Here is a 17,366-nt window from a genome sequence, read left to right as displayed (position 1 = left end):
TGGAAGGGATTCCGGTCATTCTGGTGGCCCCAGACTGGCCTCGCCAGTCTTGGTATGCAGATCTGGTAAGGTTGGTCATAGATGCTCCTTGGAGACTTCCTCTCAGGTAAGATCTGTTGTCTAAAAGGGCTGATCTTCCATCCTGCTTTACAGTCGCTGGCTTTAACGGCGTGGTTGTTGAAAGCAAGGTATTGAAGGAATAGGGGTCTTTCTGACTGAGTGATTCCTACACTGTTGAAGGCTAGAAAATCTACCTCCAGGAAGACTTCTCATTCATCATCCTCATCATCAATTTTCAGGCTGCTGTTTAAAAGAGCATTTTTTTCTCTTTGGGGGTGTATGTGGTTTCTAGGTGAGCTCGAGTTGTTCTCGTTGAGCTCCATGTTACCTGGTTGGCTAAGTTTAGCCTTTGGGATATTACGTTCTTTCTCTGCATTGTTTTTCCACCCCTCATGCAAATACTGCTTTGGGACATCCCAATGGTTAAGAATATGGAGCATCTTCTGTGACAGACGCAACACCCCCTCCTCTATTTCTGAGTGGGTTGGGGTTTTTTTACTTCTGATACTGCTTGCAACAAAACTGAATCCTGTAGCAGAGTGAGTGGTTGGGACAGGTTGGGAGATCCATTCCCCATATGTCTGGTGGTTGGGATTGGATGGCAGTCAGGTGTAAATAGACAGGCGGTCCTTTTGCATCTGAGTGGCCATCCGCCTGCTCAGCTGGTATCAGTGGACAGATTCGCAGCTGAGTAGACAGACTCAGATGAAGCCCGTCCTATGTGGAAGGGACCTTAGGGCTAATGCACACGACTGATTAGGGCTGTACACTCCCCAGATTAGTGTATTTCTGTGGTGGGTACAGTCAGGTGTTTCTGATCACCTGGTGATACAGGAAGTCTGTACAAAGCAATAACAGGCTGACATTTTTTGCAGCTATTTGCATGTAATAGCACAATATGTGATTACCTGCAGTCCCCAAATGTTGTGAATCAGCCAGGGCTTCACTGCTGCCCCTGGGAAGGCTACTTTTGTCATCAGTGACAATTTCAGGAAAAATCACAAGATCTTGGTTAAACAAGACAAAGGAGAGACTATGGACTAAATCAGCCTTTCTCAACCCTTTCAACACATAGGAACCCTTGAAATCTCTTTCAGTCTAATGAACCCCTGCTAAAAATAATGTATCTACAACTCTTGATACATTAGTGTGATCGTCACTTAAAACTTGTGGACAGTGGCAAGAATTCCCCCCCTACAGATAGCTAAAAGGATCATTGGTGTCAGTGGGACCTTATCTGACAGGCAGAAATTTCTGATTGCTCAAGGAACGCCTAACAACCATTGGAGGAACCCTAGGGTTCCACAGAACCTTGGTTGATAAACCCTGAACTAGATTCTCACTTAGATCTTGTGCAAATGCCATTAGTGGGCTGGCGCAGAGAACAAATAAGCAACTGGCCAACAACAGTATGGGTTTAATTGGCATGGGAAAGGAAGCAAATTCTCATATTTTTCTGAAGAATGTAGTAGGAATCCCAATTTGGAAAATTGGAAAACGCACTCTGCAGAGGAGAATCGATGAACTCGTCTCAATCAGAGCCCAGGCTGTCAGAGGTGGGAAGGTGATATCCCAGCCAAGATTACAGACAGCAATTTTGAGATAGTTGGATCTATCCTTCTTCATCACATAAAATATTAATCTATGATTAAGTAAAAAAAAAAAAGCAATGGAATGCAACACAGTAGACAATTATTTCCAGGGTTCTGAATGTATATGAGGGTCCATTCACACTAGCGCGAGTTGTCAGGCGACTTGGTCGCCTGACAAGTCGCGGTCGCTCGCTCGCCATTGAATAGTACAGGACCCGTTCTAATAGGAGCGAGACAAGTTGCTCCGACTTAGAAAAAGGGTCCTGTACTACTTTGGGGCGACCTGGAGGCGACTTGCATTGACTTCAGTTATATGAAGTCCCTGCAAGTCGCACCGCGACTTCACAGGTCGCCCCAGCAAGTCACGTTGCGCCAGTCTGAATGGGCGCTGAGTCTGTTGTTTTGTTTAAAATGTAACTTATAGAGCCTAAAAATGATAAAATACAATATTTGTAAAATTAGTCAAGTCAAAAACAACTATAAAATCCAACCCATGAAGCTTACAATGCATGACCAGTAGATGAATTTGGCGCACACTTCATGCCACCACTGGAGTTCAGTGTCTCTTCGCTGTCCAGGCCCGGCCAACTTGTAAGTATGGGTCCCTGACTTGGGATCCTTCATGGGTTTTGTACCCTGCAAACATCATCAATAAGTAATTTTTGGATTGTTGTTACAATCCTATTTCTGCATATGTTTTTTCAGACATGCATGTGTGCATCCATTTCTGAAGAAGCGAGCAGTTTGCTTGGGAAACGCGGCAAAGTTATTAAGATGCCTGTTCACAACCATGCAACAATACAGTTACTAATTTCAAGCATGTACTATATTTGTGCCTATACCTTTGTTTGGCTTGGTCAAATTTTTATGTACCATGTTACATAATGTAATTTTTTAATACTAATCATTAAATTGAGATTACATTTACTTCATTGAGTGGCCACCTGTGGTCGCCTCGTTTAAAGTCCCAGGGCAACCTTCCCTTTCTGTATGAAAAAGATAAAGAAGGTTCTTTGGTGTATCGTGCACAGATAATATCGGAGATCCCAGTATGCCACAAGTATAACCTCCTATGTCGTGTAATATACAGGGATTTCGTAATGTTTTAATTTCAGATATAAAAGAACCAAAAACCGCCCAAATTTTAATAAATTATTCTTTCACTTCTTTTTTTTGTAGACTACCCAGATGGTACCAATTCCACTGATTTCACCGCACAGTCCACAATGTATCTGCCTGAAAACTTTACATTCTCACCAAACCTTCCGTGTCCGGAAAAGTTGCCGTTTATGCGTAAGTATTTTTATTGACTTCTTTCTCTCCCTATTTCTAGATTATTTTTCCCCCCTCACAACAGTGAATTTGTATCAGCATCAAACTGCAAAAAAGTATGTTTTGACATATTTTAGGAAACCATTGAGCTAGCATTTACTGTAGCATGTCTTTATATACAAAGTGTTGCTGTACACAGCATCCATGGCCAGCCAAGCAAATAAGTACACATATATTCTAGAAAAACAAAGACATTTTGCTGATCTAATAGAAGCTAAATAGCTGGCACGTTATTTGCATTGTATACTTTTCTGAAGTATGTGTATTCATTTTTAAAACTGAATTCCAGGAATTTACGTCAGTTTTGAGCGCATCCGGAACGCACTCCAAGGCGGGTGTGGTGTCACATCCCCCTTTCCAGTGCATCCCTGATACGCTCCAAACCAGCGTGAGGTGGCCCCAGAATACCACCCATCGTCCTTAGCTCCCCTTGCCTAGAAAGACAGCTCCATCATCTGGCACAGTGGTTCTTACAGGACGGGGATGTTCGCTAAATTGTTGATTTCTGATGAGCTTTAACTTTTACAGATCGTGTGAGTTCTTATAACCGTTTTTTATTAAAGTAACATTCGCATGCTGCACTTAGATGGCACTTTTCTTCTTTTTTCTGGTCTTTGATTCATTAGAGCTGGCTTACTCTACAGAAGGCTGCCACTAGTGCTTGCATATACAGTAAAACCTTGGATTGCGAGCATAATTCGTTCCGGAATCATGCTTGTAATCCAAAGCACTCTTATATCAAAGCAAATTTCCACATAAGAAATAATGGAAACTCAGATTATTCGTTCCACAACCATTTATTCATAAGTCCTTCAGTTTATAGCCCATATAAAAGATTATAGCATTGCAATAGGTTGTGTAACCATAAAATGTCCATCCACAAATAGCCGCTTCCATAAGGGGATTAGAAGCAAAATCCAGCAGGAGCTACATGGTATCAAAGAGAAGAGAGGCGCCTCTAAGTGTAGCAATATGGTTCCATTTAATGAAGGTACAACATTTAGCAACTCACATGGTTGATGAATAAAACAGGCACATCTAAGTATGCAGGCATCCGGGGTAAAGCTGTCCACATAGACTATCTTCTGCACCGCCGGCTGCCAGTCTGTAATCCTGACCGGGAAGACCACCCTGCAGTAAAGCGATCTAAAAGCGAGGGGCAGCATGGAAGGGATGACGTAGATGTCGGTGCGGAGGGTGGTCTATGTGGACAGCTTTACCCCGGATGCCTGCATCCTTAGATGTGCCTGTTTTATTCATCAACCATGTGAGTTGCTAAATGTTGTACCTTTATTAAATTTAACCATATTGCTACACTTAGAGGCGCCTCTCTTCTCTTTTATACTTAGCTGTGACTTGAGGCTACTTGTATATCAAGACATCGCTTGTATATCAAGTCAAAATCTATTTGAAAATTTTGCTCGTCTTGCAAAGCGCTCTTAAACCAAGTTACTCTCAAACCAAGGTTTTACTGTACAGTCGTGGCCAAAAATTTTGAGAATGATACAAATATCAATTTTCACAAAGTCTGCTGCTTCAGTGTTTTTAGATCTTTTTGCCATATGTTACTATGATATACTGAAGTATAATTACAGGCATTTCATAAGTGTCAAAGGCTTTTATTGACAAATACATTAGGTTTATGCAAAGAGTCGATATTTGCAGTGTTGACCCTTCTTTTTCAAGACCTCTGCAATTCGCACTGGCATGCGGTCAATGAAGTTCTGGGCCACATCCTGACTGATGGCAGCCCGTTCTTGCATAATCAATGCTTGGAGTTTGTCAGAATTTGTTTTTTTGTTCACCCACCTCCTGAGGATTGACCACAAGTCCTCCAGGTGATTAAGGTCTGGGGAGTTTCCTGGCGAAGGACCCAAAATTTTGATGTTTTGTTCCCCAAGCCACTTTATCACCTTTGCCTTATGACAAGATGCTCCACCATGTTGGAAAAGGCACTGTTCATCACCAAATGGTTCTTGGATGGTTGGGGGACGTTGCCCCTGGAGGATGTTTTTGTACCATTCTATATTCATGGCTGTGTTCTTAAGCAAATTGTGAGTGAGTGAGCTCCATTGGCTGAGAAGCAACCGCACACATGAATGGTCTCGGGCTGCTTTACTGTTGGCATGACACAGGACTGATGGTAGCACTCACCTTTTCTTCCCTGGACAAAGTTTTTTTTCCAGATGCTCCAAACAATTGGAAAGGGGATTCATCAGAGAAAATTACTTTACCCCAGTCCTTAGCAGTCCAATCCCTGTACCTTTTGCTGAATATCGGTCTGTCCCTGATGTTTTTCCTGGAGAAAAGTGGCTTCTTTGCTGCCCTTCTTGACACCAGGTCTTCCTCCAAAAGTCTTCTCCTCACTGTGCGTGCAGATGCAGTCACACCTTCCTGCTGCCATTCCTGAGCACGCTCTGCACTGGTGGTGCCCCAATCCTGCAGCTGAATCAACTGTGGGAGACAGTCCTGGTGCTTGCTGGACTTTCTTGGGCGCCCTGAAGCCTTCTTCACAAATGCAGTGGAAATGTTTTTTTATGGGATTAAGTTAATTTTCATGGCAAAGAGCGACTTTGCAATTCATCTGATCACTCTTCATAACATTCTGGAGTATATGCAAAATGTCTTCATAAAAACTAAGGCAGCAGAATATGTGAAAATTCATATTTGTGTAATTCTCAAAGTTTGGCCATGGCTGGACTTCTTTCTGCACCCATATTACCTACTGCCTGTGTCATTCACACAAGAATAGCCCTTGCTGACAGAGCAGTGGCTGCCATTCATTCAGGAGGCGATACTGCCAACTCATGAATGCCCCCCCTCCCTCTTTATTTTAAACAACCAAATGGGGATTTTTAATGTAAATAATGCCCCATTTTGTGGCCCCGTTCACCTGAATGAATTGCATTTAACAGTGGTACTGCCCGCAAAAGGTGACTAGGGGTATAATTTCCTGCCATTGATGCAAAGCATGTTATCTTGTAGGAGGGTGGTCAGGAGGTGGTAAAACCGTGGCTTAACCACCTGTACACCTGTTTTTACAATGCCTGGGACCGCTTGTCTGAACTAGACCAAAAGCCCATTGCACAATGAGGAATTAAGCTTCAGTGCCGTAGACTTTGAAAGGCTTCCTGCAGTGAGGCTGGATGCTGCACCTGTCCTTCCTGGTGCACTGAAACAAGGGAAGGGACACACTGCAGCTGAATATTTGCATTCAGCCACAGCATCGAAAATGTAGTGAAAGCTAAACTTCCCTATGTGAATGAAAGTGTAAATAATAAAGAAACGTCAGTCATACTTAAAATGATTTCTACCTGAAGGGACTTTTTTATACTGCAGATTTAAAAAAAAAAAAAAAAGTTTTTGCCTGATGCTCTGCTGTGGGTGCATGTGAATGATAATGCATACTTTTTAATTTTTTGAGTCAAGCCATTAGCATATGGTATTTAGTTTACAAGAGGCTTTGCATTTTCAACCTGCGTGAGTTTTACAAGCGTCCCCCGGCAGATCACATATCCATGTGCTGTAATTTGCGGCATACACCAGAACATGTTTGCGGGTGTGACTTCACATTCAGCCACCCACTAATAATATCTGTGGGTTTCTTCCATAACACTTGATGGCATCAGGGGCAGGAAAATGTGTGAGAATGCGAGCTTTAGCCACAGGTTCTATAACCATTCAAACTGGAAATAAACCAATGTGTCTGCTCTATAGACTCGGTCAGGATACAAGCTTTGCAAAGAAAAGACTGGTGTCTGGTGTGTGTTCTGTTGTGGCGAATCATCCAGTATTATACTTGCCAGCTGTCGCCCTTTTTTTTCCAGGGATAGTCCAGAAAGATATTTTTCTGCTTTGTCTAGTTCAGGCATTATAAATTATTTCCATTTTACTCATGTTACATTAATTTCTTATCTTTTTCCTGACTGGCATGATTCGTACATTGACCTTTAATAAATACCTGGTAATAATTGCAGTCATTACAGAACCAGATGATAGTGCCAGGCTCCACTGAATCAATCTCCATAATAATAAAGAATAAACAAAGAACAAGAGGTGGAGGTTTGGTTCCATTTGCAGGAAAGTGACTGGAGAAGCAATGGAGAACGTTCTACTGCCTGTAACTTCTTTCAGCATGACCGGATTGGTGGTGGGTTAGTGATGGTCTGGGGAGGCATATCCATGGAGGGACGCACAGACCTCTACAGGCTAGACAATGGCACCCTGACTGCCATTAGGTATTGGGATGAAATCCTTGGACTCAACGCTGGTGCAGTGGGTCCTGGGTTCCTCCTGGTGCATGGCAATGCCCGACCCCATGTAGTGAGAGTATGCAGCCAGTTCCTGGAGGATGAATGAAGGGATTGATACCATTGGATGGCCCCCACGCTCACCTGACCTAAATCCAATAGAAATCCTCTGGGACATAATGTTTTGGTCCATCTGATGCCACCAGGTTGCACCTCAATGTGTTCAGGAGCTCAGTGATGCCCTGGTCCAGATCTGGGAGGAAATACCCCAGGACACCGTCCGTCGTCTCATTAGGAGCATGCCCCGACATTGTCAGGCATGCATACAAGCATGTGGGGGCCATACAAAATATTGAGTACCATTTGGAGTTGCTGCAATGAAATTTCAGCAAAATGGACTAGCCTGCTGCATCATTTTTTCACTTTGATTTTCGGGGGGTCTTTGAATTCAACACCTCTGTAGGTTGATGGTTTTAATTTCAATCAAATAATGTGGCATCCTTTCGTTCCTAAAACATTACCCAGTCCATATCAGTATAGATATCCAGCATAATATGTTTCCCCATTGAGATCTGATGTGTTTTCAAAGTGTTTCTTTAATTTTTTTGAGCAGTGTGTAAATTATTGGAAGAATATTTCCTGACAATCTTTTCAAAAAGGCCAGCCACACACTCCAATACATATCCATGTACAGAACTATTATACACTTTTCTGTTCGAAACCTGATAGATTGGTACAGTTTTCTAGTTGATACTGTCTCATTCAAGGCTAAGTTTCCCCCTTTTTTTTTTTTTTTTTGCAGAAAAAAAGGAGCCTGCAATGCATTACAGCCGTGATCAGCAGATCGCGGGTGCAATGGCTCCTGCACGCTCTTCCTCCAGCTTTCTGCCAATACTTCCTTACAGGCTTTTAGTTAGAAAGCTGAAGTGTGAATGGACTACGAGTGCACTGATTAGTGCACCCGTAGTCCATTGAGAACTACAAGCTGTCTGCTGCAGTGGAAGATGGGACTTGTAGTTCATTCTTTAACAGATTTTTGGAATGAAGGACGCGACTGCTATGCCGGTTTTAATTGTGAAAGCAGCTACAGGGAAGAACCACCCCCTCCTGCTTCTGACAGAGGAGGAGTGGGCTGTGAGGGTTAGGAGGTATGCTGGAACTTGTTACACCCTAAAAAAGAGAGCAACATGTAGCATTTTCTAAAAGGTGAACTTATCCTTTAAGGAGTTTGAACCAGTATTGGAACCTTTTGTCACGGTGCACAGAAAAGTACTAACATATGCAGCATGTCACAGTGAGGGTGGGGGTTAACAGAAACATCTCTATTGACAGAAGCTGAGCAAGAGTACAGTATTCTAAAATTTCAACTGAAACTTGTAAATTACAAGCAGTACCTTTCATAGATGATGAACAAAAGTTTAGTATTCTGAAAAGTTAACTGAAACAGGTCTGTACGGAAGTTTCACACAGTCCTACACTTTCTTTTTTTAGTATTACTGGTATTTCTATAACAATTCCTGTATGACTGGTAATCGTATCATTCCTGTTTATTAACACCATAATGTAAGACAACCAGTTTTTTCACCTTTTCTTTATTTTACTGGACTTTTTTACATTTTTTTTCAGTTGTTTCGATCTTAACTTGCAGCATAGCAAAATTCCGACTTTTAATTAGAAATGTTCTTCGATGCAGGTGGGCCCACAGATATTAACATGAGTGAGATCTCATTAGAAGAAGTTCATCAGATGTTTGCTGATATGGGTATTGGACCTGGAGGACACTGGAAGCCCACAGACTGCACTCCTCGGTGGAAGGTGAGAGGATCAGTAAAGCATATACTTCATATGTTGGCCAAGCAGAACAATTCTATCAGTGCTAATCTGTACCTAAAGTGGTTCTAAAAACTGAAGGTATTTTTCCTTCATGCATTCCATGTTTGAAGGTAAAAAACCTTCAGTATGGTGCTTCCCCCACTGCTCCCTATTATACCTTCCCGAAACCTGGTTCAGCGATGTGCATAAGAGCGGCTGCTCTCCTGGGTCTCTGCCGCCTGATTGGCTAAGAGACAGCCCCGAGGACCATTGGCTTTCACTATTGTCAGTCACAGCTTGGGTGGGGCTATGTGTCTTATGGAAACATCGAGCAGGGCTTCGGAGCGAGCATGCCCATGTGCCCCCATAACAAGCAGCTATGGGTGCACTCAGAGAAGAGGAGGGGCCAGGAGTGCTGGTGGGGGACCCAAGGAGAAGAGGATCATGGCTGCTCTGTGCAAAATCATTTTACAGAGCAGGTAAGTATAACATGTTTGTTATTTTTTAGAACAAAAAGCCTTTATTATCACTTTGAAGACTAGGCAATATGTTAGCTGCTAACGAATCACTCTAGTTGCCCTTTAAAGATAGGTTTTCCACATATTTCCTCTCATCTTGATCCGTGTATCTGGACTCAATACAATATAAAGACGGTGGGTGATATTGTGAGGGAAGGGGGAATCCTCAAATTTGAGATACTAAAAAATAGATTTAACCTTCCCAATTCTCATTTTTTTTCGATATTTACAACTTAGGCATGCTTGTCAGGCCCAATTTGATGCTACAGGGCTTCAGATCAAAATAGGAGAGATGGAATCTCTTCTTCGGAAATCTCCCTTGGTTAAACCATTATCTAATATCTATAAAAATCTGTTTAAGGATGGTTTGGAACATCTCGCTCACTGCCGGGCAGCGTGGGAGATATTGCTCCCACAATTAGATGGAGGGGAATGGGAGAAAGTATGGGATATTACTCCAGACTGGTCTCGTCTAGAAATCAGTTTATTCAATATAAATTTCTGCATAGGGTCTATTCTATACCGGCTAAGCTGGCAAAATTATATCACAGTCAGTCCCCAGATTGTTGGTGGTGCTCTGCCACCTAAGCAGATTTCGATCATATTTTTTTTGGAGATGCAATGAAATTCAGGTTTTTTGGAGGGGAGTAATGGATGGCATAGCAGAGGTGACAGATATTATAGTGCAACCACGAGCAGAGATATACCTTCTGGGATTAGTGGATGGTTTAGCCCATAAAAAAGCTACCTGCACGCTCTTGACACTTCTTCTTTACATTATGATACATTCATGTCTCCATACGTTATTTTGCTGAGAAATCGCTTTGAAAAACACCCCTAGCTATTCTGGCCATGGCCATCTTGGGTAAGGACAGATGATTTATGTAGCAATTACGTCCTGGACTCCATCTGCCCTTAGTTCAGGGGTGCAGGTATTCCGTCAGAATCGACGACCCATCAGATTAGGTAATGGAAGTGACGTTCCATCACCTAAATACTTACTGCTCATTGGCAGGTTTGCTAATATAACAGAACACCTGCTGTCATAAGGCGCCAGGGGACATCTTGCTACACCCAGCTACGTCTTGAATTTTACAGTCATTTAACTATTAAAGTGAGCGTATATAAAGCAATATAGTATATTGAGATCTGTCAAGCTGTTTTCATATTACATTTTAAATGCCTAAAGGTTTACCGCTGACCAGTGGGGGGTGTACCAAGATGCCCCCCGCCACCTTCCTACTGCTGGCGTCCAGCTTCTTTCAAAATTTAACATTCAAAACAGCATCACGGATGTCAATATACTATATTTATACCTGCTCGGTTTATGGGTAAAATTACTGTGAAATTCAAGACGTAGCTGGGTGTAGTAACATATCCGCTGGCTCCTTCTAACTGCAGGTGTTCTGTCATGTTAGCAAACCAGCTATGCATGCGCAGTAAGTATTCAGGTGACAGAATGTCCCTTCCATTACCTAATCTGACGGGTCGCCGATTCTGATGGAACACGGGCAGGAGGGTGTGCTTAAATGAGAAAACCCCTCTTCCTCTCCTGAAGACTCCTGGGATGTGTGACCTCATTTGCCTAGGTCTGGAAACCAGGAAGTAGCTGAAGACATGTAAAAAAAAGGTGTTTTCGTATCTATATACTATTACTAATGATAGCAGCATAAGGATTACAAATAGTCAATGTTGCTTGAGAGAGGGAAGTTTCACTTTAACAAGTAGTGCCACTGTCATGCACACTATCTTTCTGCTATCGCCAATAGAATTGTCAACTATCCAGTGTTTTTCCTATGAATTACCTTTCCTTCAGTGCATGGTAATTGGAAAAAAACATTCCTCAGTAACCAAAGTCCATATTTGTGTACAAAATTGTAATATCCAAGGCAGACATGAGTTATAGTGTTCCAAATAAAGATTAATGTATTTGATAATGGATGGTGTTGGGCTGGATTATTTGTAGCAGCTTGGAGTGTCTGCAAGCCTTTGCTTAGTTTTTCTCTGCATTTTTTTTTTTAACAAGACTATAAACTGTTATGTAGGTAAGGGTATTAGAAGTCCTTTTCATGCTCCAAAATCATCAAGGGTTATTGGAAGGATTTTGGCAGGGATCATTGCTTAGCCATCTGGCCCACTTCTCATTGAGGGTCTGCCAAAATCAGCACTCCTGTAACAGCTTTTTCCAGGGTTGGTAAATGGTTTACTGTACTGGCAAAGGGCTGTATGGGACAGGTATCTGATAACATTTTTGTTTCAGTCAGTTTATAGGGTACAGTAAGGAAATGCTAATGGTCCGAGGACATTCCTTTATAAGTTACTTTTTTAGATGATCAGAGGTTGCAGGATAAATGATTTTTGTGTTACTGGCTTCCTCGTGCGTGTGTTTGTGTGAGTGTAACTGTGCTGGCAGCTAGGAATCTGTATCTAGGATACACCTAGTAAAGGCTTATTGAAGCTTAGAGCTTACAGGAAATGTCCATGGGGATTTCCCACATGCTTTTCACTAGTAAAAAAAAAAATGTTTTTAATATTAATAGAAAACACTTTATAGTCAATGCTTTTGAACATTTTTTTCATCGGGTATACACTTGCTCATCTAGAAGAAAAAAAAATCTATAAAAAAAATTTATAAATATATATATATATATATATATATATACAAACACACACACAGTATCTCATAAAAGTGAGTACACCCCTCACAATTTTGTAAATACTTATTACATCTTTTAATGTGACAACACTACTGAAGAAATGATACTTTGCTACAATGTAAAGTAGTGAGTGTACAGCTTGTATAACAGTGTAAATTTGCTGTCCCCTCAAAATAACTCAACACACAGCCATTCATGTGTAAACCACTGGCAACAAAAATGAGTACACCCCTAAGTGAAAATGTCCAAATTGGGCCCAAAATGTCAATATTTTGTGTGGCCACCATTATTTTCCAGCACTGCCTTAACCCTCTTGGGCATGGAGTTCACCAGAGCTTCACAGGTTGCCACTGGAGTCCTCTTCCACTCCTCCATGACGACATCAGGGAGCTGGTGGATGTTCATGACCTTGCGCTCTTCCACTTTCCATTTGAGGATGCCCCACAGATGCTCAATAGGGTTTAGGTCTGGAGACATATTTGGCCATTCCATCACCTTTACCCTCAGCTTCTTTAGCAAGGCAGTGGTCGTAATGGAGGTGTGTTTGGGGTCGTTATGTTGGAATACTGCCCTGCAGCCCAGTCTCGAAAGGGAGGTGATCATGCTCTGCTTCAGTATGTCACAGTACATGTTGGCATTCATGGTTTCCTCAATGAACTGTAGCTCCCCAGTGCTGGCAGCACTCATGCAGCCCCAGACCATGACACTTCCACAACCATGCTAGACTGTAGGCAAGACACACTTGTCTTTGTACTCCTCATCTGGTTGCCGCCACACACGCTTGACACCATCTGAACCAAATAAGTTTACCTTGGTCTCATCAGACCACAGTCTGTGAGATACTGTGTGTGTGTGTGTGTGTGTGTGTGTGTGTGTGTGTATATATATATATATATATATATATATATATATATATATATATATATATATACCTATCTAGGTGGATGCAGCATCTATCCCCCACAGGCTCCAAGACAGAACAAAGCTATCAAGCACTGCTATATTAAAATATTTCAGAAAATGTGAGGGGTGTACTCACTATTGTGGGATACTGTGTACATATTATTATATATTATAACAAGTATTTGGATGCCTACCTTTAAACGCACATTAATTTTAATGGCATTCCATTTTTATTCTGTAGGGTTCAGTATTGAGTTGGCCCACCATTCGCAGCTATAACAGCTTCAACTCTTATGGGAAGGCTGTCCATGAGGTTTAGGAATGTGTCTATGGGAATATTTTACCATCCTTCCAGAAGTGCATTTGTGAGGTCAGGCACTGATGTTGGAAGAAAAGGCCTGGCTCGCAGTCTCTGCTCTAATTCATCCCAAAGGTGTTCTATCCAGTTGAGGTGCAGGCCATTCAAGTTCCTCCACCCCAAGCTTGCTCATCCATGTATTTATGGACCTTGCTTTGTGCACTGCTGCGCAGTCATGTTGGAACAGGAAGGGGCCATCCCCAAACTGTTTCCACAAAGTTGGGGGCATTGAATTTGTCCGAAATGTCTTGGTTTGCTGACGCCTTAAGAGTTCCCTTCACTGGAACCAAGGGGCCAAGCCCAATCTATGTAAAGCAACCCCTCACCATAATCCCCCCTCCACCAAATGATTTTGACCAGTACACAAAGCTAGGAGAGGCTAGTGTTTTACTTCTCTTTTGTTCATTGACGGACACAGTGCTTCATCTTCATGACTATATAGGTTATACTGCCCCCACAGGAGTAGGACACTAGGCAGACAAAAACGTGACTACGCCTATATGGCAGATCAAAAACGAAGGGATTTCCAGTCACTACTTACCAACCAGCCAGCAACCAGCCAAATTAACCTGTCTAACAGTATGCTTTAAAAACAGGGGTTTAGTTGCACACATTTGCAAATACATGCGTAAGCTGCAGGCCGCGCCAAGGCACCCTGATATCTGCAGTCCCTAACTCTACCTTTAAAGAGTCTCCACAATGGGAGCACATGCATTCTGATGAGATAGATGGAGGACAGGTGACTGGAGGGAGCCCACCCCTCCTTAAAGGCGCAGGGTCACACTGAGCACCCAGCACATAGCACAATGGCAGCGAAGGTGTCAGTGCGTTGCCTGACCAATATAAACGTTATACGATATTGCAAAAAGTGGTCACCTCCTCCATCTATAACTGGTCTAGATAGTAAGGAGCACTGGAAGGGCAAACTCAGATCAAAAACGAAGGGATTTCCAGTCACTACTTACCAACCAGCCAGCAACCAGCCAAATTAACCTGTCTAACAGTATGCGTTAAAAACACGCCTATATGGCAGTCCCAGGGGATATACGCCCACTCTCTGCTATAGGTATTCCGTTTTTTCTCTGCCTAGTCAGGAGAAAGGACCTAGTTCCTTGCTGGGATCTCTGGTCCTGGCAATTTTTTCTTTTTTTAAATGGTACTTTTTTCCTCTCTTTATTATTTTATTCCTGTAATATCTACAATCAAGAGCCGGACTGGGCGACTAATTAGATAATCTAGATCCTTAAGGTCCCCTCAGTCCGAGCAGTGAGCGTTTGCAGATGGCAGCTCTGCGTTAGGCCAGGCCACGACATAGCGCCACTGGACGGGGACTGACCTGCGAGTTAAATGTCTCGTGAGGGCGCATACAAACTGGCTTCGGCCTGAGTCGCAGCGTTTCCTTCTGGCCGACAGCACCCACATTACGATGGAGCAGTGGTCTGTCCAGAGCAATGCCCACCCTGTTCCTGGTGTGATAGGTAGCTGTCCCCCCCTCTACCCCTGGAGGGTTTTGGGGTGGACGTGGGCCCCTCCCTGGGAAGGTCAAAGCCCCAGGCTCCCCTCCCTTCCAATCAGTGCCCCCCCCTTTCTCGGTGGTCTAATGCAGGCCTTTACCCCCATCTGCCCACACCCTCCCCGCCCCCACCCCCCTCTCTGGGGTGGACATACCTTTTTAGGTCGGCCTGGGGTGTTGCACTGGCGATGGGGGTGGGGTAGAGCGCGCCACCGCTGACCGAAAGATCGTTCTTCAGTGGGGAAGGGGGCTGGTGAGGGCACCTGCCAGGGCCCCCCTTCCTGCTGAGATTGTTTTATTGTGCTACTGGGGGCCCCCGGGAGCCTCGTGTGACCATTTTCTTGTAGCCTTTTAGGCTACGGATCAGTGGCCATGTTTGTGTAACCTCGGCGGCCATTTTGGGCTTTGATTCGGCGGTGGGAGCAGTTCCTCTGCCTCTAGTGCTGATCCATGGATATTCCTTTTCCTGATCGCTGCATGGTGTGCAGTTCGGGCTGCGAGTACCTGGTCGGTGGTGGTGAGTCCTTTTTGTGGAGATTTCTCTCCCTCTCTGCTATTGCAGTGGTAGGAGGTCGGAGGCCTTGACCCGCCATATGTTCACTGTGGCTGGTTCAGCACTTAGACTGGTATTTACTATTGACCTTGTGTTGCAAGCTATGACAGAGTGGGCAAATCTTCTACGATGGGACCTGGAGGGGGTACAGCTCCCCCCTGCCTTTGCGGAGCTGGGGGTTCAGTTGGTCCAAGGGCTACAGTTTGTGACGCCTGTCTCAGCGGTGGTCCTGCTGCGTATTATCTGGCTGAAATGTTGATCTGCGGACTTGGCTTCTAAGAAGGCCTTATCCGAACTTCCATTTGTGGGGGATTGCCTGTTTTGAGCTTCCTTGAATGATATTATCAAAGGCCTCACAGGGGGAAAGAGTACTCTTCTTCCTCAGGGTTCCAAGGGTAAGGAGTTCTGTCCCAGACTGTGGCCTTTTTTTTTTTTTTTTTTTGCAAGCGGCCTTTGCGTCCCTCTGGGTCTCAAGACAAGGGATCTAAGCCCTTAAAGGCCTCCAACTGAACAAAAGAAAACAAAAGAAAAAGTGCAGCGCCCATTGGTGCTAAATGAAATTGCAGAAATAAATTCTAAATGAATATCTGGTGTAAAGCAAATTAAACCAGTGGCATAAAAAACTCAATGGAATCAATCCCCCAACGAAGTCCTTATAAGTCAAATGTGCACAGAGTTAAATGGTCACTGATGGAAAAATGACAGTCTCTAAACATCCCGATATAGAATGACCATCCACCACCGTGTATATTGCAGGGGTACTCTTACCAGACTGCATGGACCCTCAAATCAATGAGAGGTCAGATGAATATTTGATCCCGTGTCGGGTCAGCAGGTCTCCGGTCAGTTCACCTCCTTACAGTACTCGATAGAGATAAAGAAACTTCCGGCTCACAGTATGTCCCCCAGACCTCCAATGTACTACAGTCCCTGGAGGCTCCTAGCTCAGTCACAGCGGTTTGAGGATCAAATTCTGACCTCTCATTTGAGGGTGTTTTTTATATTTTTTTTCTGATGCGCTCCAGTTGTTGATGAGCTCCTTGTTTCCTGGTTGGCTATGTTTAGCCCTGGGGAAGGTTTTATTCTTACTGTTCCCACCCCTCATGTTTGACACTGCTTTGGGACGTCCCATATAGTCATGAAGATGAGAAGCGGTCTGTTAATGAAGGAAAGAGAAAATGGGATTTTGGACTTGGTGTAAAATCCATTTCTCGGAGGTTCATTGACGGACACAGCCACCTGCCCCTCTATGGAGTTGGGTTTTATCTCTTCTGACACTGCTTGTAACAAAACTGAATACCTATAGCTGAGAGTGGGAGTATACCACCTGGGACTGCTTCATAGGCGTAGTCAACCCATATAGTCATGAAGATGAGGAGCTGTGTCCATCAATGAACATCAGAAAAATGGATTTTACGGTAAGTCAAAAATTCCCCTTTTTTTTTCTAGCTGTGGTAATTCCAGCCCATATGCTTGGTGAACTAGACTGGTACATTCTATAGAATAGGAAAACATAAAGTGTTTTTTTTTTTTTCTTCAAACATTTTAAAAATGTATGATTGACGGATCCAAAATTTGGAAGAATCACATCGTGGACTGTGAAAACTGCCTGCAAAATCAACTTCTATAACAACCTATGATCCACAATCTACAAGGGTGCAGTCTATTTACTATTGAATTACCTGGTTGGTTGGACCCTAGTGATTGTTCAAACACTGGGACACTTTGGTGGCTTTTTTTACCACCGAAATTGAACACCTTTGCATAGAACATCAATTGCATTATTTTAGTTCTTTCTTAATTTCACACTTCTGTTAG

At 43.3% G+C, this 17,366-nt stretch overlaps 1 protein-coding gene across 1 annotated transcript in view; it reads left to right on the top strand.

The window, feature by feature from the left end:
* The window catches only part of B4GALT6 (beta-1,4-galactosyltransferase 6), a 148,710-nt gene that overhangs the window by 101,559 nt on the left and 29,785 nt on the right, over positions 1 to 17,366 (top strand). Inside the window, exons 3-4 of the mRNA XM_082258603.1 lie at positions 2,832 to 2,945; positions 8,928 to 9,049. Coding sequence (XP_082114729.1) covers positions 2,832 to 2,945; positions 8,928 to 9,049 — 236 coding nt within the window. The remainder of the gene's footprint in view (positions 1 to 2,831; positions 2,946 to 8,927; positions 9,050 to 17,366) is intronic.

Source organism: Pelophylax lessonae (genome assembly GCF_965119305.1).
Source record: "Pelophylax lessonae genome assembly, chromosome: 5".
NCBI classification, from domain to species: domain Eukaryota; kingdom Metazoa; phylum Chordata; class Amphibia; order Anura; family Ranidae; genus Pelophylax; species Pelophylax lessonae.
This window is presented reverse-complemented; position numbering and strand designations above follow the sequence as displayed.